General features: G+C 48.6%; 1 protein-coding gene across 1 annotated transcript in view; it reads right to left on the bottom strand.

The window, feature by feature from the left end:
* Positions 1 to 25,908, bottom strand: part of SCD5 (stearoyl-CoA desaturase 5) — a 31,464-nt gene extending 5,556 nt beyond the window's left edge. The window contains exons 1-3 of the mRNA XM_017837628.1: positions 25,740 to 25,908; positions 4,952 to 5,082; positions 450 to 655 (exon numbers count right to left, since the gene is read on the bottom strand). Of these exons, the coding sequence (XP_017693117.1) occupies positions 450 to 655; positions 4,952 to 5,082; positions 25,740 to 25,908 (506 nt within the window). The remainder of the gene's footprint in view (positions 1 to 449; positions 656 to 4,951; positions 5,083 to 25,739) is intronic.
* Between the last annotated feature and the right edge of the window lie 371 nt (positions 25,909 to 26,279).

Genomic DNA, 26,279 nt, shown 5'->3' with positions numbered 1-26,279 from the left:
GTCTTGGGAGAGGAACCACTTGGCCTGCACTGGCCCACGGGTGCCAAAGATGACTTTGCAGAGTAAAATGTGCACTTCTGCACTAAGGCAGTTAGTGATTACAGCATTTGCTCCTACGATCAAAGCAGAAGGCCAAGATCCGAGCAACTTCTGCCACAGCTGTTCTCATAACCAGCCCTGGCTTTTTAGAAAAGCAGAGAGACAAGGACAGGACTCGCTGCTTATGCGGCAGGGCCCGTAAGGACAGTCAGCAAGTTTCAGCCACATGGCAACAGTGGGGGCCAGAGGGAAGGCAGTCCTAACACCTGCCATCAAGGTGGCAGGGAGGATACCTCAGGGGAGAAAAGGGAGAGATAAAAATAGGGAATCGGCCACAACTAGACAAGCAGGCAGAAGGATTTCTCCACCCCCACCTCACGTCAGGGCCCAGCGCTCTCGCTCTCACTTACTTTCTTTGGAACCTGACGACAGGGTCATCCAGCAGGTCAGTGAAATCCAGCTTCCTGCCCTTCTCTATGACGTCCCGGTGCTTGCGCACGAACAGCCAGCCGATGTGGGAGAAGAAGAAGCCGCGGCGGGCGTTGTGCGGGTCCGCGTCCGTCTCCGAGTACTTGTGGTGCACGCGGTGGTCGCGGCTCCACTCGTAGATGTCGTTCTGCACAGAAAGCGTGGTGGGCTGAGAGGAGAGAGGTCGGGCAGCGCAGCCTCCAGCTCCTTCCCCACACAGTGGCAGCACCAAGCCCCTCTCTGACGCTGCTCAAGAAAGAGTATTGACTAAAAACATCCTGAGGGACCTCGGCTTTGAAGACAGACAGCCCATCACACTGCTCCCTGTCAGAACGGGACCTGCTCCAGGAACTGGTGACACAGACTGGACATGTCCCAGGGCTGGAGATGGCTGGAAGCCAGCAGCCTCTTGGGAGTTACCACCATCAGACCACCCTGGTGCTGTGCCCTCCCTGGGTATTTGCTGTCTGAGTCACCATCATCAGTCCACCCTGGGTGTTTGCTGCCTGAGGATGGACGCTGGGCTGAAAGGACAGGGTACATACATGTTTACATTGTTATTTTAAGAACCTGCCATGGGGGAGCTTGCATATTTATTTTCAGGGGACTACTGTGCAGAGGCTCTTAGGTCTGGCATACTTTTCCTGAGCTGGTTGCAGCTGGTTACCACTGACACCCTCCAGGCACAAACACAGCCCTGAAAATGGGACAAAGCTTGTGGATCACTACAACTACTGTAGTGTACAACATTACACTGAAATGCCTTATGGCTGTAAAATTTCACGCTTGGATCTATAAAGAGAGACTTTCTGAGTTTACTGAGCAGAAGGGATTTCAGCCTCCCAATTTGTTCTGCAGGATGCACTGGCTGAATGCACTGGACTAAACTGGTGGCTTTTGCAGTGGTGCCAAGCTATTAGTGCAGGGCATTGTAAGCACGTACAACACTTGCAAAACCTCAGGCCACATACTCATGTACGAACTGAATTGCTCAACACCAGCACCAAAACATGGAAATGTTAGTTAATGCTCACAAGAGTGTGAACTTTAACTGGAAAGTTCTTAGCAGAGTGTGCTTTCCTCTGCTATTTCCATCTTTGCACACTCAGGGAGGTACCCAAGCAGTAATACCCAAAGGAGGGAAAGGCTTGGGTTAATTTTAAGAACAGCACCCACAACCACCAACCACAGCAGCTTTGCTCCCAGGAGAACCGGGCAAACCATTTGCAGTGTCTCTGAAGTAAGTGCAGGGCACCAGCCATCGTGGCACTGAATATACCACAGGACACAGCAAGCACAGGCTGATGGCAACTGTCTGTATGTATATTTTGTGAGACAAAAGCCCTATGCTGAAAGCATTGCAGAAATCATTGCTCTTTCTCTCAGCTACCAACACTTGAGAGAAAGCACTGGAGGGGACTCCAGGAACAACTGCAAAGAGCAGCTAAAGAATCCAGCTCAGATGCCTCCATGTCCAACTGCAGCTTTGCAGAAATGCTCTCTGCCTGCAAGAGCACACAACGGACAAGTGAGGAACAAAAGCCCCAGAGAGATCTCAGCTCCACTGCACTCAGTTTTGCTCAGCCCTGTTCTGTTGTCATGTCATGAACACAGTGATGCTGGGAGTGGGCTGGGGATGAGGGGAACACTTTTCTGCAGCACTGACTCATCTAAGCCATTGAGAGGAGGCAGTGAAGATCAGCCCCTTGCCAGCATTCCAGTATGTTGCATCTTAACTATCCCTTTGCATGAGAAAACAAAGCAAACTGAGTGAAGCAAAGGAAGCCACCAAAGTCCTCAGTGAAATCAAGGGGAGACCTTTACCTTCCTGGAGAAATCAAAGGGAATGAAAACCTCTACACTGCTTCAAGTGCCTTCAGTGAGAATATCCATATGACTGGAAAATGCCAAGATTAAGTAATTTAAAAATAAAACGGGGTCATGCAAGAAGCACATTTGGAAAAGGTCCTCTTTCTTAACCAGAAATAATTTTTCAAGTGAGAAAATTGATCAGTTTGTCACAAGAGCACCTGATAAATTATTTGTGGGACAGCAGACAACCAGGAAAAGCAATGATACCGTGAGAAATTACCTTGGCTTTTCATACCACAGCAAACACCTGCAGGGCTGGCAAAAGACATGATTCCCCAGATGAAAGGGTTAGGAAGCTGTGAAACAACTGAAATGAATCTAATTAAAACCCACAAAGGCTAAGAGGAAATAAAGGCCAGAGGCCAGAATTGTTGACAATAAATACACCAAGAGCTGGAGCACAGCATGTGTTAAATATGCTCCGAGCGTATAAATAGCAACCAGTTTTTCAGGAACACGTAGCTTTTGATCAAGTTTCAGGTATGCACAGGGGTGAAATCCCTTCCAAAGCAGAGAGTGACAGTATCATGCTGTGACAGTGATGCAGACATGAGGTTTCATTAAGCATTCCCTTAATAAACCCGCAGACTGAAAGGTGTCAATAGACTGGGCTATGAAACAGTCTCAGTGTGCTGACACAGATTTCCATACGGCCACTCTTGCTGTGCACAAATGCACCCAGCACAACCTCAGCTGAACAACACAGCCTGTGTCACAGCGATGGCATCAGCACAAGGCAGTGAGCAGTGGTGACACCAGCACGTCCCAGCTGAGATGCTGGAACTTCAAAGACGAGGAGATCGATAAGCCGGGTATTACCTATGTCTGAAACAGACATGTGACAGCAAGAAGCACAGTCTTTCAAAATTGTGAGAGCTTCATTCTAGATGGAGAGAAGAAACACAGCTCAGCATGCTCCAACCATAAAAAAAATGCACCAGGCCACATAGCAAAAATGGCTGCATCTGATGGTATTTCAGAGGAAGTACAGCACGTCACAGCCCACACAGCATCAAGCTAAAAGTCTACAGCGAAGTTTCTTTCCTCTGTCCTTCAAGAAGTCTGCATATTTCCTCAATATTTAACAACCAGGGACGCTGTAGGTATCTCCAGTGCTACCTCTTCCTCCCACAGCCAACATGAAGGAGATGTCCCTGAAAACTCATCACTCACTGTCAGTTTGTGGTGGTAAAAACAGCCTTTATCAGGCAACGGATGTCACGGTAATTAGCAGCAGGCTTCAGACTGCTTAAAACTCAGAGCAGGCAATTTGACCTTTCGTTTTCTTTCTGATATGAAGGGCACAAAGGTGGCCTGAATTTAGTTTGAAGTACTTCCCTGCCTCAGAATCACACCATGTCCTCAGACAAAAGCTGTGATGAGGCCAACGCGGCTGAGAGCAAAATCCATGGCAACAGGGGAGCAGAACGCAATGAAATCCCAGTGTGCAGGCTCACTGTAACCAGCTCAACACATTAATTTAAATTACTTATGAAAGATAAGATCAGCTGTGTAACAGGAGCACAGTACCAGGGGGTTCTCAAAACTCAAAACAGTTGTTTAACACACTGAGCAAAGGGATTGTAAAGCTCTAGAAGGAACTGAGCAGCAGCTGGAGTATGGTTCAGAATAAAGAAAGGTTATAGTCAAAATGGATGCACTTCCACATTCAACCAAAAAGCACTGTGCTCTTTGTAATGTCCAGAGGGATTAACAAAATTAATTCTTTTCACCTTACGAAAAAAAAATAAATCAAAGATTGTAAGTGAACAGTACAGAATTGAATAAAGGGACTCTTTTCATCCTCTGTCAAGGTATATGAACAAAAAGGCAACCAACCAATTGAAGGAAAAAAGCTGAAAACTCAAGGCACAGCACATACATGGTACCACAAGGGCTTATGGCAGCCAAGCTCAGTAAGTTTAATGTTATTACAGGTTCATATCTCTATCCTTACCAGCCAGAGGAGTAACCAAATTCACACTGGTTCGGGGCTAACTCCTACAACCAGCTGGGTGTTACACAAATGTTTCTGTGGTCTAAGATTGCCTACCAGTAAGTACAGAGCTAGTAACACACTCCTTTGCAAATGTATTTGAATTTTACTGGTGAAAAACACTGCATAAACCAGAGATAAATTAAGATTGTGAAAGGATGCCTGCTCTCCTTTCTGGGCACACAGTCTCCAACTGCCTGGATGAGCAAAGGCATTTGATTATGCAGACATATTTGCACCAAGTTCATCCTTACAGAAGTTTCCATGCTGTCCTGTGAAGTGTGGGGCCTGACCTGTGCCCCAGATAGGCTGCTGGGGGGCTGAGCCCCCAATTTGGGCACGTTCAGTGTGATCCTTAAATAATTATTGCTCCTGGACTATCTAATCCATACTTTTATGTGGGTAGTGAGAGGGGCTGTGCATGCCCTGAGCCAGCAGAATGTGTTACAGCAAATAAATGTCTTTCTGCCGGTATTTTTTTTCCTTTCTTTTGCTGCCTCTAAGCTGAGAGGCTACCTGCACAGGAGAGAAAGCTGCCTGGAGGCCAAGAATCCGAACAGCCAACCACAACCCCACCTGGAAAGCCATGGAGTTAGCTGCAGCCAGAAAGATCCTCAAAGGCAGCTTGGCTTTGTAGGAACGGTGGCTCCACAGGCGATGCGCACCAGCCGTCACGCCCAGAGCTGTCATCAGGAAGCAGAAATATGCTGGAAGACACAAAAACAAAACACAGGGCCAACTGCCATTATTTTTGCTTTCTCTGATGTAAAGATGATCCTTGCCTCTGCCTGCTTACACCTGCAAGGTCACTCAGAAGACGAGGCTGGGCAGACAGGAGGTGAGGTTCTCAGCCCACCTCTGCCTCACAGACCCAGGGGCACATCATTCCACTTCTCAGCCCTCCCCATTCAGCCAGTGCTTGTTCAGAGTGTTTGCCAGCACTGAAGCACCATGCCATGCCGTGTTTATGCAGTGTGCCTTTGCCAAGCACAATCCAGTAAAAGTTCACCACTCCCGTCAGAAGAGTAGCAGCAACTTTCCCACCAGGACACTGCCAGCCTCCTCCAGACAGGTCTTTGCTTGAGTCTGATCTTTCAGCTAGTTTAAAAGCATCACACCCCATCCCTAAAGATGCAAACTGTGCCAGAGTTTCCACAATAAAACTTTCTCTCATCGTCAGTAGCTCATGACTCGGTATTAAAAAAGCATCAGGAAGTGGAGCATTCTCCATCTCCCTCAGTTTCAGGAAGTGCTTTTCCTTCCCTTAATTAAAAAATTGACCAAGTTAAACTTGCCTTGAGCATTTTTTCAGATGGCCAAGACAGCACAAGAGCAGGCCTGCTCCTTACTCATCCCATTGGCTCCATGGTGGACTCACAGCTCAAACAAGTGTACCCTCATGCCTAAAATAACCCCCCCACTGACCACCGTCACAGCATAGTTGCATCCCTGGTTTCCCTTTCAGCAAGGACCGTGTTCCCACATGCTCCAGCCAGTTAACCTCGTGTTTCCAGAGGCAGGGGGAATGGCTGGCTGGGGCAGAGGAGTGAGACAGTGGACCCAGGCCTGCCTACTCGAGCCACACATCTGTGCATTGACTGCTTCTCCTTTGATGTGTCCCCTGTTTGCGCCTCTGGTGTCTTTGAATTCCCATGTGATGGATGATCCGTAACCTGAGTTGTTCTGACTTGCAACAAAAGAAGAGGCTATGGGGAAAGGGTTGGAAGAACAGCTGCTCCTCCTTCTGGAGAGAGACCAGAGAGAAAATGGGAACAGTTAGGAGGAAAGTATTATGTAAGTCCCAAATAAACTGGACCACTTACAACTACTCGCATTCAAGATACCCAGCTGTCATAATATGCAGGCTCTTATGTCTCCCTCCCATAGGTGTTGAATTCTCATGTTGTGCCTAAGGAGGACAGGCTCTTTTTACAAGTGTGAAATTAAACCAAGAGTAGATTCAAACACCAAGTGTACTACAGGACAACTTCAAATGAGTTTGCACCATCTGCAGCGATGTGTTGTTTAGCCAGGGCTCCCTGCCACCCTACACACACGGAAATGTTTTGGTTAAAACAGCTTATTTCAAATACCTAAACAGAGTTAACAGAACAAAAAGGGAAAACATGATCCCCATAAGGGGGTTTTCTACCTGTGTCTGCACAAGAGTCTGTCCAGCAGGGGAACCCAGTTAGACGTGCTAGAAAGGAATTCACGATCACCTTTTCCCACTGTGTAATGTAAAACATCCGTCCTTGCAAAAAGAAAACAAAAATATGTACATATAGGTGGGTGTCTACTGTGTCCTGCTATCAATTCCCAACTCACAGTGCTTGAAATTACAGCATCTGAGAGAAAATATAATAGAAAGACATTCGGTAAAATAACAGCAACCATATTTCATGTTGATTGTCACCCCCGCAGACTGAAGAAGCACATGGACCTTATCCACTCCAGTGGCGAATCCATCAAAAACAGATTTACCCAAACTGCTTCACATTATGTACATGACCCAAATTCCTGTCATCTCCCTGTCATTTGCACAGCAAACCAAAGCCCTCCTCGCAACAGACAACTGGAATCAGAATGGTCCCAGTAAAGATGATGCCTCCCTAAAACCTGCTCTGGATGCCATCATCAAAGAAACAATTCTCCTTTTCAGCAGGCTGCAGTGCTCATGCTACTCCCAGAAAAAGCTAATTTGTGCAGTTGTGCACTGAAGTCTATCACAAAATTAAAATTTTTATCTGCCTGAAGGGAGGTACAGAAATTACCTAAAATCATGCGTTCTCTGTTCACAGTATTTACAGATTTTGCTGGATTTACAGATTAGTCTCACATCAGTAAAAATGCCAACACCCCAACACTCCAGGCTCCACTGCAGTCTTGCAGTTCTTGCACATGGCTTGTCAGAGCAAGGATTTGGACCTATGAAATTAGGGAAAACCTATCCTTCCATTTTCTGTATGTGATGTTGAGCTGTGCAGAAACATCACTAAATAAGGCCTTCCAAATCACTCAAGTGACTGTAATTGTGGGAACAAATCTGTGACACACAGAATACTGACATTACCCAGCTAACATAAAAATATTAAGGTTAGAGTCCTGAATCATTACAAGAAAATATTGTCTGTGGGCTTTATGACTGCTTAACATCATGCTAGTCATGGGCTGAAATCTTCCACATTCAGCCATTTCTTTGCTTCCTTAAAGCACAAAAGGGCTTTTCAACCACTTCAAAGCAACAGATCATTTAATCGACCAAGTGCTTCTCAAGGCATTCATCCATCTTAATCGTGAATGACTGCTTAAAACCAGAATTAAAGATAAATGGGTAGAATGAGGTCTATGCAACGTTAAGGTTGATTTTGCTTCCCTTCTCTGTCCAGTGCAAGAAAGAGGCTGAGTGTAGGTGATACACAGACCACACGGAATAGCTGCATTGAATACAAGTGATTTTTGCTGCTTGATGATTCAGCTCTTACAGAGCTCAGCTTCAGAGACCCTTTCATTCAGCCCACTCCACACCACCAGCATTGCAGCAGAACACACAACACCATTTTAGGAGTCTGGGGGCTACCCTAGGGTCGACATGCCACCCTGTGTGTCCATGCCTTTGAACAGCACCTCCTAGCCCACTCCCCATTCCAGCACTATTCCCAATTCACACTTCCCAGGAAACCCTGGGGTAGAGGGAAAGGAGTGCTGTTGCTGCACAGGCAGCAGGTCCCCAGCCCTGGACCATGACCAGGTGAGCTTGGCTGTACTTCAGGCCAGGGACTAACCCCTGTTGTGCCCCAGCCAGAGGAGGGGGATGCCTGTTTCCCAGGGGGCAGCCAGCACTCTGGGCTCTCCCCAAGGCCACAGCTGGGAACAAGCCAGCTCTCACCTGTGCAGACTGGAAGCAGCGAGGCAGAAATGCCAACAAGAATGAGTGCCAGACTTAGGAAATACCCTCAGAGCTTCCCAGGAACATGCTGTCCTGATCAAATGGGGCTTTCCCAGGGCTTCCCTGGGCCACAGCACTTTCCAGCCCTCTCCAGCCCTCCAGAGACCTGCCAGCCCCAACCCTCTACTGCAGTGATCAAGCAAAAGCCGCTGGGGCTTTATACCCACGCAACATGCCTATTTTTTGGCTTTGCAGAGGAGGAATCATAAGAGCAGGAATTTTCCTAATATAAATCCTGAGGGCTGAAACATCCCCAGAAACAAACAAACAAAATTACTCAAGAGTTTAGTGACCAGAAACAAATCCTGTCAGACAAATGCGTTGTTTGGTGATAGCAAGTTTCTGTGATTCTTACAGCAATTAGAGTGCCTAAAAATATTACTTGACCACTAATTCCCAATGTATAAATAGCCAAGATGACAAATATTTGCCATATAAAGATAGGTCTCAAGCTTTCCTTTGCAGAATAAATTATGATCTCAAAACAAAAATCAGACTATCAACCATTTGATTTTACATTAATCATGCACAGCTACAGTAACTACATGACAAGAGAGCCACTACTTACCTACCTGTCTCATTTTTGGGGGGTGGGGAGTGTGTGTGGGGTATGACCATCTCCATGAAATAGAAAAGGAGTAGAACATGGAGCAAAGCAGCCCAGTCAATAGCAATTCCCCCTTACACTGAAAACTCCCTCTTAGACCTGTAAATAAACAGGTCTCCTAAGTAATAAAGAGTAAATAATATTTATTGCAGAAAAAGAGGGAAAAAAACCCACAAGAAAAGCACCATAAATAAACAACCCAGAAACCAAACAATTTCTGTTATATTTCTTTTTAATTTAGTGGGATACCTAATGTACAAAGAGGAAGCTGCTAAAATAGCCAGATTAGTCTTCTGCATGTTTTAGTTAGCTAACTCTGCAACCAGGATGACTTATCAAAGCAAAATCACACTCACAAGGAAATAACATGTTATTAGGCACGTGTCATACTCACACACCTCTGCACCTTCTGAATATTGTGACAAGATCTACAGGTCTGCAGGGCCTTCTTGGGCCTGCTTCTGCTACTGTAAATTTGTTACTTTTGAGAATTTACTTGGAACAAGAGCTGAATGATCTTCCCTTGCCACTAGGATGGTGTGGGAATGCTGTGTGCCATGTCTGCAGCTCCCCAGAGCAATAGTTAGCTTGGCCTGGAGAGGTGGTGAAGCCCCAAGTTCACACAGTTTTAGAGAATTTCAGCTGGCTACAGTTTGCTTTGAATCACCGTCTGCTCAAAGCAATAATTACAGGAGCTTTAGCTTTGGTCAAGCCCATTTTTCTCCCATTGATCTGAATATGCTTCAGAACAATTGTCTGAAGCCAATTCATCCCAATGAAGACCCAAAACTCTGCAGGGGGATTTAGGGCCTGCTGCAGGTCCAAGAAAAGTCCGAGACCTGGGTGCAAGCACCTGAAACAGCGGAGCCTGTGCCAAGAGCTCTGGGCTCTGCACAACTCCAACACCAGTCCCTCAGAGGCCTTTGACTAGAAGGTAAACCAGGATATGGTTCCTAAACCAGGATCCTTCAAAAGAAAGATTGTTTAATCCAGAAGAACAGAGGCTTTAAGTGGGCTCCTCCTTGTTTCTCCCTACTCTTTCTGAAGGCCTCCTGGCAGTCAGTCTCAAACATAGGAATTTTACTTCCTTCTTCCATTGTGTCTGACACCCTGCAAGCTCTGCAATACACAAACCAGAGGTTAATGGAGCAAACACCCCATGGTGAGGGGGATCCCAACACATTACTCCCCTGGACAGGGAGTACACTCTCCCCGCTCTGGAGCCCTGCAGAAGCACAAGGTGTGACAGAAGCATTTCCAACCATGAGCTCACTCAACAGAGCACAGCACAAGCAAAATGCTTCTGAATTGGAGCAGTGGAAGAAGCACTTATGAGAGGGAACAGCGAGGAAGAGGAGAAAAAGAAAACAAGTCAGCCTGTGCAAAAGGACAAAAGAGAGAACCAGTGCATAGGGACAGGAAGAGGATGCAAGAGAGACAAGATATATGAGGTTAAACTACTATGCAAGCAGGGAGCTGGCGGGTTGCTAGGCTTCCAAGTACACTGTGCCTGTGCACAGATGCTATTTATGGGAACATGCCAGAATCAATAGGCAGAAGATTTTTATTCAACATCCTTATTAATGACCTGAAACAAAGGCAAACAGCATATTAATTACAACTGCGGATGATGCTAAATTTGGAACAGCAGCGAGAGAGCTAAGAAACACAAAAGGATCCATGTGGAAACAGGGAAAGCAAGGCTCAAAGTAAAGATCTGCCTGGACAGACAAAGAAAAATATTGTAGTTTGGGGAATGATAACTGCAGACAGGGATCTGCAACGAGGATGAGAATCTTGGGGAAGCAGAGGCCTACAAGGAGGATCACCAACAGCTCATAAAATATTCTCGGCGTGCAATATGATAAGGCAGCAAGACATCAGTGTGATTCTGAACACCAGGCACAGAGGTGTCATCTCACTGTCAGACAGAAGCAACGGAAACCATACCAGGCAAACTGTTTAAAAATGTATGAGATGGAAGATCAACGGCAAAGAACATTTGAGCCATGTTTTCCAGAACAACTCATTATCCCCCATGGCTGGATTTCCAGAAAACCTTTACTAAGCCCAGTGCCAAACTCTTCTGAAAAGCTCAGTGTCCAGAGGACTGGTCTCTTATGAAGATACAGAGACATATTGCCACGGTCTATATCTACTTCCCAGGGTATTAGGAAATCATATTCTGCTCTAAGTGGTTGCTTAAATTGGAGCAGCTCTCACCCCTCCAAAAAATTTCAACTCTATTGTATGCTGAATATCAAAATTAGAACTTCTCCTGTTTCTGAAACCTTGGACCACATTAGAAACATGATATGTATTCACTGTTTGTGAATCCAGTGTATTCCAAATTGATTTTGACTTTTATTTGGTTATAAAAAAGGCAAGTCAACCAAAACAAGATGCTCAACAAGCACTGGGTTCACTCTGCATATCTGAACACACAGTGCTGGCTCCTGAAAGTGATGAGATGATTGGACATCATTCTTCAGCACAGATTACAAGGAGACACTGTGGGAGAGCAACTATCCACACATTACCAATGTCAAACATAACCCAGTTAGATGGAGCAAATCCCAATTATCTCAGAGGGACAATGCACCAGACGTGAAAATAGTAGCAGTGAAACAAAATCAATTGCACATTCACAATGGCACTACTGTCAATATATAAACCATCTTTAATATACAGAATAACGTCACACAGCTGTTCCCATGGGGTGGCAACACATGGAGCCTGGCACCAACTCACACTCAGTGCAGGCAATCCGTGCCTGGGCACAGGTGGCACAGAGAGGAGGGACAGCACGAGCAGGAGCAGGAAAGGGAATCAGCCCTTGCCAGTCCCACTGATGGCATCTCTCTCACATGTGGCTTAGCACCTCACAGTGCCTTGCAGAAATAAGGGATCTGAACACTGCATTCAAACACAGCAAGGTGACTGCTTTGAACCTGACACCGTTTGGGGTTGTGCAAGTTGTTCCAAACACAGATCCCACCACAGCACTATCATCCAAAACAGACTTTGGGACTGGATAAGTTTTGTGAACCTTTGAACCTTTTGCATGTTCCAAAATGTAACAAATGTTTTGCTGGTGCTGATGCAGCCCATCACCAACTTGGTTTTAAGTCAAGCGATTCCAAATCCCATCTCGGCCAGCACGGGGACACACAACACCCAGTGCCAGGAAGCAGGGCAGAACTCCCAGATCACCTCTGTCTCATCACTACCAACAGTGGGGGAAAAAACGCGTGGGAAACTGCTCACCACTTCAAACAAGACAGAGGACACGCCTTGTGAGATCAGAACAGTGGCTCACCTAGCCTAGTACTTTCTTCCAAGGGGGGTAAGGGGAGTTGCTATTCAGAGGAGACCAAAGAATTAAAAAAAAAATTAAAAAGGGAAAAAAAGACAATGCAGCCCAGTTACTGTTGCACTAACAGCGCCTGCACACTTCAAGTGATGTGGACTTCAAGATGTGGCATTTTGCACAGAGACTATGTGAAAAGTAATTATCAAGGCTGGATGCTGTCCCAGAATTGTTATCACACTTGCTCCTACTAGGAAGGTGACAGATCTTGGGTCAAGATAGCCACCAAGGGTCAGGGCCTTGGTTCTATGTCTTGTTCAGAGGAAGTGAGCCCCATTTACTCCTGTGCTGGTGCAAAGCCCAGCACAGTGAGCTCAGAACAAGATGCACAAGCCTCACTCCCTCCTAGGAATTGCCACTCTCATGGACAGTTTAGCCCTGACACAGCTGCTGTTCCCATGGCCCCAAGTCTGCAGGCAGGAGACCCTTAGCTGGGGCTGCCAGATCCCCTTCAGACTGCTCAGTGCTTCTCCTCTGTCACCCCGTGGGGGCTCAGGCAGACAGAAAGATCACGAGCCAGAAGCAAAGAAAGCCAGAAGCACCAACAACGAAACACGGACCAGAAGAACATCCAGTGTGCTGGCCGTGGTGAGATACAGAGTAGAAGAAATCTGTACTCCAGCCACAAAAACATATCCTGTTTGAACTTCCTGTCAGAGTCCATCTGATTTCTGGTTGTGGTCGCCTTTCTCCCGAGGTGTGTGTCACAGCTTCTGCCTACAGTCACTTCCTGCCAACCCTTTCATGCAAAGCCCCCCTCACAACCAACCCACAGCCTTAATATCTGTAGGTGTGCAAGGAGCTGTTCCTTGAGTGGTGTCTTCAGCTTCCCATTGCTACTGTGTAAAAACCTTAGCTCTTCTACTGCCACTGTTTCGGGGACAGCTTCAGAACACACAACACTCCTATTATTCTGCTGGAGGTCTCACTGCTGGGCGATGACATTCCCAACACTTCCTATAAGATCTGACACATTCCCAGCTCCAGGTTGGGAGTGCTTGAAGTTATATTCACCAAAGGCTTGTACATTTTTGCACACACACAGTTGAAGGACCCATGGCATGATCCCATGGATAGAGGCAGGAGTAATTTCTTGAGACATGGATTCTGAACACACTAATGGCAAAGAAAGTACATATTTTGCTTGTGGAAGAAAAATTAACAAACATAAGGGCTGTGCTTCACCTGTACATACCTGTTACCTCTTCAACAAGAGGGCAGCTGAAAACAGCTGACCTTAAAAAAATGCTGTTGCATGTCTCGTGACATGACACCATTGGGTGGAAATACTCTCTCCACAGCAGCCAGCAAAGTCTCAAGCAAGCTTCCAAGAAATTTTCATCTCAGCACAGGCCATTTTTTCCTTCCCTGTATACAAAAGGATACCACAGCTTGACTTATTTGTATAAATAACTATTTGAGGATTAAAAATAACAGGGATGGACACGAAACATTTGCCCATTTCCACACCACCATCCTGTGCTTATCAGTCAGATAAAAATTGCTTGTTAGGGAATTTTACTAACCGAACAAATCAAACCCAAGGTATTCCATAAGGCTACAAGAAACTGCATGAGAAGTACAAACAGCAAGTTGCTCGAGCACAAAGCAAACATCATAAAGCTGGCTGATGGCTACAAATATGTAACACTCCTGTAACTTACGGGGGTGGTTTTCTGCTTTCTAAAAATTAAATTACATCTGCATATTCTCATCTGCCTTCTTTTCCTCACTTGTGGGTTTTTGCTGTTGTTCAGTGGCAGTTTTAGGACTAACGAAGCACATCAGCTAACCTGACCAAATCAGGGAAAGCACTTCCAGTAGCATTGAGTGGCACCTAACTCCATTCCCACTGAAATTCAGGGCAGCACTGCCACCCATTTCAGTAGCTGCACCTACTTCTGAACTTCTTGGAGATCCTCCACTTCACTGTGCACAGAGCAATGGAAGAGTCTCTGATTCAAAACCAGGGCTCAGAACAGAAACGCAGCCAATAATTTCATGGTGACTGGTACACTTTTTTGTGCTTTCATTAGGTAACACCAAGTTTGGGGATATATGTTCTTAAAATGCCATGTCTGCCCTCAGAATGGAAAGCCTTCCTACATACCAAATCATACCAACAGTCTAATCCAAACATCCCAGTTAAATGTGCTGGTTGATGTCACACACTGCTTTGGTGGGAGGGCCAGGGTCATTATTACTAGATCTAGATTAGATCTCTACTGTTAAACTCCAGGGAAACCCTGGAGATCTCTTTGCAGAGCAAAGAGATGCTGAGGAGCAGTAATACAGGATTTAATCCCAATTTTTTGTAGGATTAGCATCCTACTAAAAAAAGCCTTATTTCTGACCTGGAACTACATTTACTAAGGAGGAAGAAATTTTCACCTTAGTCCCTAAATTGCTGCCAAGAAGAAATGTTGAATTACTGCTCTGCCCCTGGAGTCCCTGGGAAGGAAAAACCGCTCTGCTAGCCAACATACTGCTCACTGAGCCCTGCTAACTATCAAAGGCTGGCATCAAAAGCTCCTTGGGCTGGATTCAAACAAGCAAATGAGAATTAAAAAGCACTGTCGCGCAGCAGCACCAATTCCCTGGGCCGCCCACCACACAGGTCATGCCAGCTCTCACGGGGAGCTGTGCATTCCTGTGGAGACCAAACATGTGAAATCTTGGGCCAGAAACGGGTTCATCTAAAATTAGATCTACACATTCTCTGAGCGACTCTAAATTGAACCGAGAGAGAGAGAGATAAGAGGAAGCACATCAAAGGCAAAGGGGAAGCGGAGTTTTAGAGCTGCAGAGAAGATGATTTCTGATGAGGCCCTGCTCCTGCCTCTCTGTACTGTGGTGGAGGAGCTCAGGGAGAAGCCATCTGTCACATCCCTTTGGCCCTGCCATCACCAGCTCATGAAATCCAGGCTGTCTCTGCCTGGATGCACATGCCTGCGTATGCATTTTCAGGAACATTCCCCAGAGCCAGCACTTTTGGCTGAGTATACAAAAGACTTTATTCCAGTTGGAATAGCAGAAATGTTCATATTGACAACTGCAGCCAATGTGACACAAATAAAGCCAATAGAGCAATGGAAATCATGGCTGACAGCAATTATTCCAGCGAATGCTAAAATTCCCCTAGGAAGCAAATACAGATTCCCTGAACGCACCAGCAACTGAAGATTGCCTTAAGATGTCGAACAGTTTACAGATATTTTTAGATCAAAAGAGAAGGCTGGAAGATGCTTTGGTTTCTCTGAAATTTCTGATGCTTATGAGTAGCCTGCCTCAGCTCAGCCGAATCCTGCGTCATCGCAAAACCATGGGCAGATTTCACTTCTCTCCCAGTGACCTCACTGCTGTCCTCAATCCGCACGCTGACTAGGGCTCTGGTGGTTTTTAAGTGCTCTAAAAATGCCGAGAAAGAATTAATGCCAATTTTGTCTCTGTTTTTTCAAGGACAGGGTAAAGAAATAGCCATTAGCATTAACGTTAGCACGGCACCTCAGAGCCTTGCATGCAGCAGCCAGTTCTGCCTCAAGGAAGGAAGTTTAGTTATTTAGCACCCCTGACCATCACTGGCCAAAGCCTGCCCTGTACAGAACCAGGTACACGACAGGGGAATGGCTTCACCCTGCAGCCCATGCTGTGCACGCTGGCAAGACCACCCACAGCACAGAGCCAGGGAACAGCAGCTTCTCAGCTGTTAGAAACAAAGGCATAGCACGCTCCGTACTTGTGACTTGGGCAAACTCAAAGATTCCACTTTTCATGATGTTTAGGCATGGGCGCAGGAAAGGAGCAGGGTCGAGCAGGAAGTGATTCCCTCCTGAACTGCTGGGCCTCCAGGCACGATTCCCTGGGAAGGCAGCAGCACCTTTGTCCCAGCTCCCTGTTGAACAGGATTCATTGCACGGGACAGACCCTGCTCTGACCCAGTGCCCTCCCTCTGCTGAAGCAGAGATCTGAGGGTTTTGACTTCTCAGGACTTAAGATTCTCTAGATGATGTTTCCGTCCTTCTGTATGACTGCATCTTGCCTGGATGCTTTGTGTCTGCTTCACTTGTGTGCTATCAGCTGCTAAACCTTTTCCTCCCCCTTCCAAAACCAAACAGAGCTCAAAAAAAAAAAAAATGTTGCCAAAAGTAGCCTCTTCCAACTTTCTCTCCTAGCAGTTTGAGCCTCAGAGTTGGGCTGGAAGCACTAAACCTCATTAAAATTAGAAGGCACAGGCCCCTGGCATCCAGCTGAACATGCAGCAGGCAAGTCAGCTTCCTAGATCAGAGGATGGTGCCAGGGGAGAGGAGGAGACCTTTGTCTCCAGTTCGGTGGGCAGGCTGATGCTGTCAGCTCTCCAGCACCACTCACCAGATGATTGCTCACCATGCTCCCCAAATGACTACTCACTATTCCAGCACAAACAGCCAGCTCTCCTCCCATAATGAGCTCTAGCACTGGGAGAGGGCCCACACACTGGGTGGGTCTCTGCCTCCACCAACCCACTAAGATGTTTTGTACTTCCCCCACACACTTCCCCACCACCACCAGTGCACACACTGCATCAGGAGGCCAGCTTTCATCTGCCTGCTGAATAGTGGCCAGGCAGTTTTTCAGCCAGCTCAAGCACACAAGGCTATCCCTCTGCAGAGGCAGGAGCCAAAGCCAATGCAAAACAAGGACAGCCTCGCTATGGCTCCTGCAAGGAGGTCTGGCCACACTTGCACGTCTGCCTCACTGCAGCCAAGTCCAACCAACTGCAGCAGGGGAAGGGGCAGCTCAGAAGGAAAACATTAAGCTATGACCACTGTTACAATTGATTGCTTCAGTTGACTATAAAAGTCCTATTTTCCACACTTACCACTATTCTCTAAACCTACTATTTTCTACCTACAGTCCTGTTTTCTACACCTTCCAGCATTGTAGAAAAAAGTTATAATGTCATGGTCTGGCCAAAAAGAAAAAAATTATTAAAAGGCAAAACCCCTTTTCATACCCTCAGTCTCCTGTAAAACACACAGTTTCTGACATTTTCATAAGATGCTGCCATTTCCAACTTGTGCCACCATCCAACACCCAGTGCCCTGGCAGTGGCCCTGCCTGAAAGACCCCCGAAGACAGCAACAGGCACCACATGGGAGCCCAGGACTCTTCTCCCTCTGCCCCATGTGCTGCCTGGGTTCAGGGAACCAGTGTTTCCCATCAGGACCCACTTTTGCTGTTCTCTACATGAGCTGCAGCCCATCTGCATCTGAACTCCTCCCCCTTCATTTATGAAGAAGGTGAAATAAGCCTCAGAAACACCTTGTCTCACCCCAGCCTCCAGCTTCTCTCCAAGCTCTCGGGTGTCCAGTGTGGCACAGTGAGCTTGTATGTCCATGCCAGCCCTGGACTGCAGCAACTGCTGGATAGATCAGCACAAACCCCTTCCAGATGCCTTCTCCCTTTCTTCTGAAATGCCACCTAAGGGCCTGGGCACAAGTCCCTTCAGGGATCCAACTGTGTGGCCATGATAGGAGATATCCTGTGAACTACTCCAGGTGCACAGGGCAGAGTAGGAGGAGCCCAACACATCCCTTCTACTGACACAACAGGATCCCATGGGCACAGAAAGCACTACAGTGAGATTGGGTTGGGGAAGATATGAAACAGTAAAAAATACAAAGTCAGCCAAAGAACAGAGACAAAAAGCCAGGCATAAGAAAGAGTCCAGTCAAGAAGAGCTCTCTCATTTGCCAAAGCCAGGTTGTTGTATTCTGAGCTGCTCAGAACGCCATCTGAGAAGCTGGTGTCCAAAACTGGGTTGAGAAAGATCCTCATTTCAGCCTCCCTCCAGAAATCCCCATCCCCCTGGTGCTGAGACCCCTGCACAAGAGGGATGGCACACAGGATTCCTGATACCAGCATCTGACAGTCTTCCCCTCTTTTTCACATCAGCCTCACTTTACTTAGCACAGCAGTTGTTAATGTTTCAGCTCTGCAGTGGGGAAGCACATTTTATTGTTAGCCTACGTGGTAAAAATAAAATCTGATTACAAGAAATTGCTTGGCTTCAGTTGTAACATCAGTGTTAGTTACAAGTGCATGTTAGTTCCTGTGATTGCAGGGAGGGAAGATGGAGGCAGAGATGAGGATGCATACTAAATTCTGCTGACATTTCCCAGCACAGCACTCCCAGGGGAGAGAGCAACACTTTTGCCTCCTTGACAGCAGTTGCAGCAATCCCAGACCAGCAGGTCCACATGGGTCACATTGCTCTGCCTAGTGGCATCTCCTGGAGAAGAAGCATCTGATCTGCTCCCAGACCCCTGAGGCTTCCTCCAACCAATGCACTTCTCTTACCTGCAGAAAAGTCCATCCTGACTCATTGATAGAAATTCCTCAGAGCCTGTGTACTGCCATCCCCACATGCACATGTGGCCAAAGATAAAAAGCTAGAGCCACATATCTCTGATGACTCCCCAGAGCCTGCCTGCACCAGCTCAGGGGCTGGTGGACCATAGCTAAAGAAGGCTTTTGTGGCCCTTGGCTGGGTTTCTGTGTGTTTGACACAGCCAGCTCTGGGGGTGCTAACAAACCTTTCTTTCATGGGGCTCCTTCAGAGGGATGCCTCTGCCAAGCCCACGATGTCAGGGGACAGCCCAGATGCCAATAATCCTGCCAAATTCAGTAGGAAGCAACAGGAATTTTTACCTTTGCTGGATCCAGCTGTCATCTCTGTCCTCATGGCACAGGTAAAAGGGAGAGAGTGCCTGAGGTTCTTCAGGTTTGCCTGGAGCACAGGTCAGTGCAGCCAAAGGCCCAGCGGCGCTTTGTGATGGGTGAACACTCCGGTGTCCAAAGAGGAACAGCTTCACTGCTCACTCAGCCATTCACACTGCCCAACTGTGGGAACTCGTCAGGAGTACCTTGAACCCACAGGACCAAAGGACCATCACATGCATCCAGGGATCAGCACACACCCAGATTTTATTTTCCCCATTCCTTTATCACGCTCACAGTGACCACCAGACACACAGGACAGAGGGAAACTAAACAGATCACCACCAATGCACCAGGGATGAAACCACAATGGGGAATAAAAATACATACTTACAGCTGAGCATTGTGAAATTCTCAGACAAGGCCTTAAGGAATCACTTCCAGCAATAGTTAAAACAAGAGGGGAGGGGAAAAATGGGGAAGGCAAAACATCTGACAGGCAGGAGTGCCCTCTACTAGGGCATCTCACAGCAGGATCTGGAACAGACACAGGAGCACTCTCGTGTGACCTTGCCCACTCACACCTGCTCCATGAACAGGCTGCCCAGGGAAGAGGTGGACTCACCATCCCTGGAGGAATACAGAAGATGTGTAGATGTGGCGCTTAGGGACATGGTTTAGTGGTGGACTTGGCAGTGTAGGCTATAATGGTTGGTTTCAGTGATCTTAGGGGTCTTTTCCAGCCCAAGTGATTCTGTGATGCTTTTCTGTCTGTGCATTGCTACATGGGAGGGCATGTTCCCGAGCTGTACCATGGACACAGAGCTCAGACCATTCCCAAACGTGAAAGGGAGGGTGAGGGAACAGCATGTTACAGCCATCTTCAGCTCCAGCACTCATCCCATTTTTAAGGAGAGAAGCACTGTTTGAGAAAAGACTCTGTTCCTGTCAGAGATGATGGCAGATCAGCTCTTGATGCTAGGAGGGAAGGAACATGATAAGAACTTGACTATTAAGAGTGACAGCTGTAAAACAATGATTTCAAATGGGCCAGAGGAGGAAAAGCCAGTCCAAAACTGCTCTGGAGATAAGCAGGGCTATTCCCTGGTGCAGATGTGCACCTTAGAGATGCAATTACCATTCTGATGATCCACCTCTTCTCCACTCATCATCTAGTGGACCAGCTGCTGTTGAAAGCATGGTGGAATGCTGGACAACAAGGCTAGCCTCCTGTATTCCACAGAAACCTCCCAGAGCTGCTCCCTGCTCACGGTCAGGAGCTGACAGACAGATCTCTCCTGGAAGTAAGGCGAGAAAAGGTCTGTCTGTTCATTAAGCCGTTCCCAACGAGGTGGCTGCAGACACCTCCACACAGGTATCCAAGAAGAACACATTTGCTATCTGTTTCCTGACCCAAAACCTTGCCTACAGAAATCACCTGAGCATAACCAGTTTCCAGGATGCAGAGGGGGCTCCTGCCAGGGCAGCAGCAGGAGAGACAGAGATGTTTTCATGAACCATTTCATGTCTGTGAAACAGAGACAATATTCTTCATCCACAGAAGTCTCAGAGGTACCAAGTGGAACTTCCTTGGAGCTAGGATTTTTTTATTTACAGCTGTCTGTGCAGAGTTTCTAACACTGTGCTTTGAAATGGCTGAGGACTAAAACCAGCCAATAACCAGAAAGCCAGCAGGTGGCACTCAAGAATATCCAAGACTTCCGAAATGAGCAAGACCAATAAAACTCACATCTGCAGAGCACGACAGCAACATGTGCCTCATTACAGACATGCCACCCACCAGAAGGCCTGAGAAAGGAGCGCCGATCTCGGCGGTGCCCTCCGGGCACCACAATAACCCAAAGGGCTGAGACCACCATTGCCTTAATCTCTTTTATTGAAGGCATCCAGGCAGCAGGATCCAGACCCTTGCCGGGGAGCAGCTTGTGCCTTGTTGGGGATGCAGCTGGGCAGCACCGCTGCTCCGTCTGTGCTCCCAGACAGCCAGCGCCCGTGCGCGGGGAAAGCTGTGGGTAAGCATGGCACAGGGCCCGCCACGGCTGAGCATCAACAATCTGCCGTTCTCAAGAGCACTAAAACACCTCCCAAAAGTTGCTAAAACAACAGCAACAAGCCTCCCCTCCCATGTGAGCACCGTTAGAGCAAGGCCGTCCTCCTCCCCAGCCCCAGGCTCTGGCAAGGCACATCGGCTGTGAACTGATATCCGCTCGTCCTGCAGGCAGCTCTGCCAAACACATCCAGGTGATATGGGGTTTCTGGGTGGCCACGTCTGTGCCAGTTTTTAAATCTGTGAGTACTAGTAATGCTCAGCAGTCTGAAATAGAAGGTTTTAAAACAGGTAAAAAGCTTAATTTTTTAGGGAGTGTTCTATTTCCTAAAATGCATTTGGCTACTTCAAGCACTTCCTCCATGAAGACTAAAGAGCACCTTTTTCCAACCAAAATCTGAGACCCTTACACATCACGTGATCCCTCAGAATGGAGTCTTTAAGAAGTTATCATGAGCCCACCAAAAGAAACTGCTAGGAGCTGTTAGCATCGGGTCCTGTCATCTGTACATGGATTTCAGAGTTTTTTGGTTTGCTTTCCTAAAACAAAAAGATGACCTCACTGGGACTGCAACAGAATGGAGCTGGCTGAAGCAAGGAGGTTCCTGGTTCAGAAGCATCATTTAATAGCACATTACTAACTTAGAGGATGAGCCATGCACAGAGTGTCCTACCAGTTGGCCTGTGGAAGGTGGTGCAGCATGTCCAGCCCAAAAGAGGACATCAGCGAACCACAGCCTCATCCACAGCCCCAGCTGACCACAAAGACCCCTTGGCATAGGTTCACTCCCTGGGCACCTGCATGCTTGGCCCAGCCAGCAGACCTCCTATCACGCCAATCCCTGGTCTCTGCCCCACTCACAGCGAGGGGCTCCCACCCTGCTTTGGTTCCCTGTGCAAGTCTGCAGGGGATGGTGATTGATGCCTGCCCTCCAAACCTCTCTGGTGTGAAGCACCAGGAGCTCCAAGCCCTGCAAAAGCAGGTGGACAAGGACAGACCTGAAGGGGAACATCCATGTGCCAGTTCCCTGAGGCCTGGTCTGCACCATGCTCTGGCCTTTGCAGAATGGCCAGTGAACCCTGGCAAACCTGCTGGCCATGCCCAGCAAGCCCACTGGTGGGACAGGGGACAGACAAGACTCAAGGCACATTTCCCCAACAAATCCCAGAGTGCAGAGATTCCCTAAAGCAGCAGCTGTCAGCTACAAAACAGCACAGACGACAGCAAAGCACCAAGAAGAAGGAGGGACCACAGATTGCAAGCTGCCCAGTTCTTGACTAGGAAGGAAAGGGGAAGGCAACAGGGTCTTCTCTGCACATCCTTGCACCAAACCACAAGTCAGGCTGGAAAAGAGCAAGGCAAGAGAGGTCCCAGTGAGCCCGATGCGGCTGCCACAGCAGGGGACATTCCAAATCCTCTGGGCTGGTTACATGGCTGTCCCATGGGCACAGCCCAGGGCTGCTCAATGCCTTGCACATACCATCTGCTGCCTCTTGGGTCAAAGCAGCTCCCAGCTCATGGAAAATTTTGACATGAGTAATTTTATTGTTTTTGTTCAGCTTGGACTGAAATCAAATTCCACAGAGGCACTGGGATGGCCCTGAAAGCCTATGTTTTAACCAGTTTATCTGTACTTCCCTTGAAAGATAACCCAATTCCCAGATCTGCACCAATTCAAATCCTCAATTCTGCACCACTCAGATTGCTGTTTGGGATCCCTTTGCAACCCTGGCTCCATGTGGGGTGCAGGAAGCTGTAACATGGGCCTCAAGGTGTTAGCGTGGGAGGCAATGGGAACAGAGGAGCACAGATAATCCTGAGTAAACAACCAGCTGAGCCTTCGCTTGGCAGCGTTTTTCCATTTTCTATTATGTACAGCTGGACAAATGTCAATAAATTACCAATGGAAATGAGCCCTGCTGAGCAGGCAGTTTGGCTTGAACAGCTGTTTTCTAGGTGGCACAGTGGCATTTCAGCTCCACTTTGCAATTGGTGGTGAATCAACTGCCTTCGGAGGTGAGAAGGAGGAAAGCAAACCCTGCACAGAGGGAGGCTTTGTACCCAGACCCCCAGGGGAGAACGCACCGAGAGGTGGATGTCTTGGGGGAGGAGAAAGTGAAAAGCCAAGCAGGCAGCGGTGAGTCATGGGAAGCTGCCCGCTTCCTGCCAGACACCACGGAGGTCACAGCCAGCACCAGCGTGCCACTCCCTGCACACTTGTTCCCACAGCTTACCCGGGGGGCAGCAGTGGTGGGGAACATGGCAGGGAGCAATGGAAGGGCTTGCAGAGGGTCACTGGGAAGCTTCCCAAGTCTGAGGCAAGCTTGGGAAGAGAAAGAAAACCACGGAGGGATGCATGGAAGGCTGCAGCTCCTCCATCTGCACCCTTCAGCGTACACACATCCCTGCACTACCTGACACTGCACTCGTACCTGCCATCCAACTTTGCCAGTGTGCCAGCCCTGCTCGGAAGGCTGGCTGGCAGCCAGCACCCACAGAAAGGCAGCCTCACAGCTGATCCACACAGGGAAGGAGATATGGAGAACTGGGGAGGGCAAGGGAAACATCTGATCGACACTTTTTCCTTCTGACACAACTTTACTGGTTGGCTCCTTCCACAGTGAAGCAAGGCGGGTTTGCTAACTAGAGCAACAGCCACTCTTTCTTATGCACCCTGAGTCTCTCAGAGGGACCTCAGAAACAGGTCTCCAGTCTGACAGAAAGCTACTTTTGTCTGACATATTCAGCAGGAGAGTCTGTACTTTCACCTTGCTCACCCCCTCTGAGGGGAGCAGACCTTGCAGCAGCCAGATGCGAAAGCAGCTTGGAGTGTCCAGCTGTCCAGGACAGCTGGAGCCAATGCACTCCCTCCCTGCTGTGGAGCCCCTGTAAAAACCACCCACCAAACTCCTGTAAATACTTTGTGGTCTGCTTTAGGGTGGCTGTTAAAAATAACGATGTCAAGAAATGAGAGGCTCTCACTTTCAGCAAGAAAGGCATTAAGTTGCAAAGCCATTAAGACCTGTTTATTATTTAGCATCTGTTTAATCTCAACTAGGAAAAAATACCTCGCATGATGGAGACCTGAATAGGCAATTCTGTCCTTGGGCTCCAGTCTCGGGGATTTCTGTAATTAAGCAAAGTGAAATCAGAGATGATTTCAACTTGTCTTCTTGGAAAGGCAAAACAGAAAAAGAAAGCCCACCTGCCTGCACACTACAGGACCTAAAGGGGTTGAAAGTAGACCACAGGCTGTGCATTCTGGCCACACAGCTCCCACAGACTCTCCTGGTCTCCCTGACCATCAAGCTATGGCCAAGGTAAACTATGAAATCAGCCTGAACACAACCAGGAATAGGGAGGCGAGAGGAGTAGGGTTCACAGAAGGAAACTATGCAAAAAAAAACCACCCAGCAAACCTCTTCTGGTCATGAGCAAGCCAGGTCATGGACTGTGCAAACCACACAGCCAGTGAAATCCAGGTCCCCTCCAGGGACACAGAAAGAGAGGAGAGAAGCTGACAGAAAGGTTCGTTTCCCAACTGCAAACAGCAATGGTGGCTATTTTTAGGGGTTTAAGACAGACTGAATATCAAAAACCGAACCAGTGAAAAACAGATTTAGGACTTCTTCAAACAGAAGAAATAAACCTGATTTCTAAAGAATTTGGCTGGGGCTTGTGAACACCACCTCAACACTAATGATGGCAGCCTAACAATCCAAATTCCATGGCTGTGAGTTCCTGCAGCAGAGACCCTTCTTTCCTCTATTTGTATAAAACAGTCCCAGGCTGTTATGTTCTCCACTCACTCAAAAAGCTCTCCAAAGCAGGTCCTTTACCCATAAAATTGCACCAGCTGTAAGCAGCACTCAAGTTTTTATCCTCCTGGCCACCGAAATTTATATTAGTCGATACACAGATCTCTCTGGTGAAGGATGATGCTGACATTCACCATCTACATAGTCTCACAAACCCTGACAGACCCAGCACAATACTGCAGTGCTTCTATGTAGCTCATCTCCCAGCATCATTCTTTTGTAGAGAAAAGAGGACCTCGCTGTAGGATGGAAGAAAAGATGTTGTATTTCATATTCTCTTTCCCAAACTGAATCCTCGGCTTTTCACGGCTAGAAAGAAGACAGGCACAGCAAGCCATCTCACCTCAGAAAGCACCGCCGGATTCATCTTCTCCGTGCCGGCATCTTAAAGCTGTTCCTCGACTTTTAACACCCCCCCACCCCCCACCCCCCAATGAGAAGACGTATCAAGAAAGAAACGACGAGGTAATTTTCTACTCCAAACCGGAGCAGGAAAACACAGATGTTCAGAAAGTAACAAGGGGAAACAGCCCAACCATCTAGAAAAGATATTCTCCATCAGACCTTTAAACCGAAACATCCGCTGGGGGGGGAGGGGGAAGGGGAGTTTAAGAGAAAAAACCTGATAAATGTAACCGGAGGGAGAGCGCCTCCTGTTTCTACAGCAACCGAGGGCCCGGCGCGGCGCTGGCAATGGCATCCCGGGAGCGGCCGGGATGGGGGGGGCTCGGGAACAAAAGCGACCGCTCCAGTAAACAGGGCACGGACACACGGACACCGAGGCGCGGCTCGCTGCCGCCGGGGGCCACCCCTCGCCCCCCGCCCCACCTGTAGCGCAGCCCCCGCACTCACCCCAGAGCAGGGTGAGGATCTGCGCCCGCGGCACCAGGCTGAGCGCGTAGACGGCGCCCAGGTGCAGCAGCCCCATGAGCACCACGTTGCGCCAGACGATGGCCTGCCCGCCGCCCGCCGCGCCCGCCGTGCCCGCCTCGCCGCCGGCCGCCCGCCGCGGCCCGGCCATCCCGCCGCCGGCGCGCTATGAGGGGCCGCGGCGGCCCCCGCGCAGCGCGGCCCCGCAGCGGCTACGGGCGGCAGGGACGCGCCGCCGCCGCATCTGTTGCTGCGGCCGCCGCCGCCTCCATGGAGCCGCCGCGCCGCCGGCTGCGCCCTCAGCGCCCTCAGAGCCCCTCAGCGCGGCGGGGAGGGGGCGGCCGCCGGCACCGCATAGCGACAGCCAATGGTGGCCCCCGGCCGCCCGCTCCGCCCCCGGGCCCGGCCCCGCCACCCGCTCCGGCTCCGCCCGGGGCCGCCTCCCGGCGCGTCCCCGCGGCCGCGCTCGCCTGCCCGGGCCCCTCCTGCCCGTACGTCTGCTGCCGGCATTCCTCCTGCCGG

The sequence above is a fragment of the Lepidothrix coronata genome, unplaced genomic scaffold, assembly GCF_001604755.1.
Source record: "Lepidothrix coronata isolate B3197 unplaced genomic scaffold, Lepidothrix_coronata-1.0 Scaffold307, whole genome shotgun sequence".
NCBI classification, from domain to species: domain Eukaryota; kingdom Metazoa; phylum Chordata; class Aves; order Passeriformes; family Pipridae; genus Lepidothrix; species Lepidothrix coronata.
Note: the sequence above shows the minus strand (reverse complement) of the source record. Positions and strands in the feature narration are given on the sequence as shown.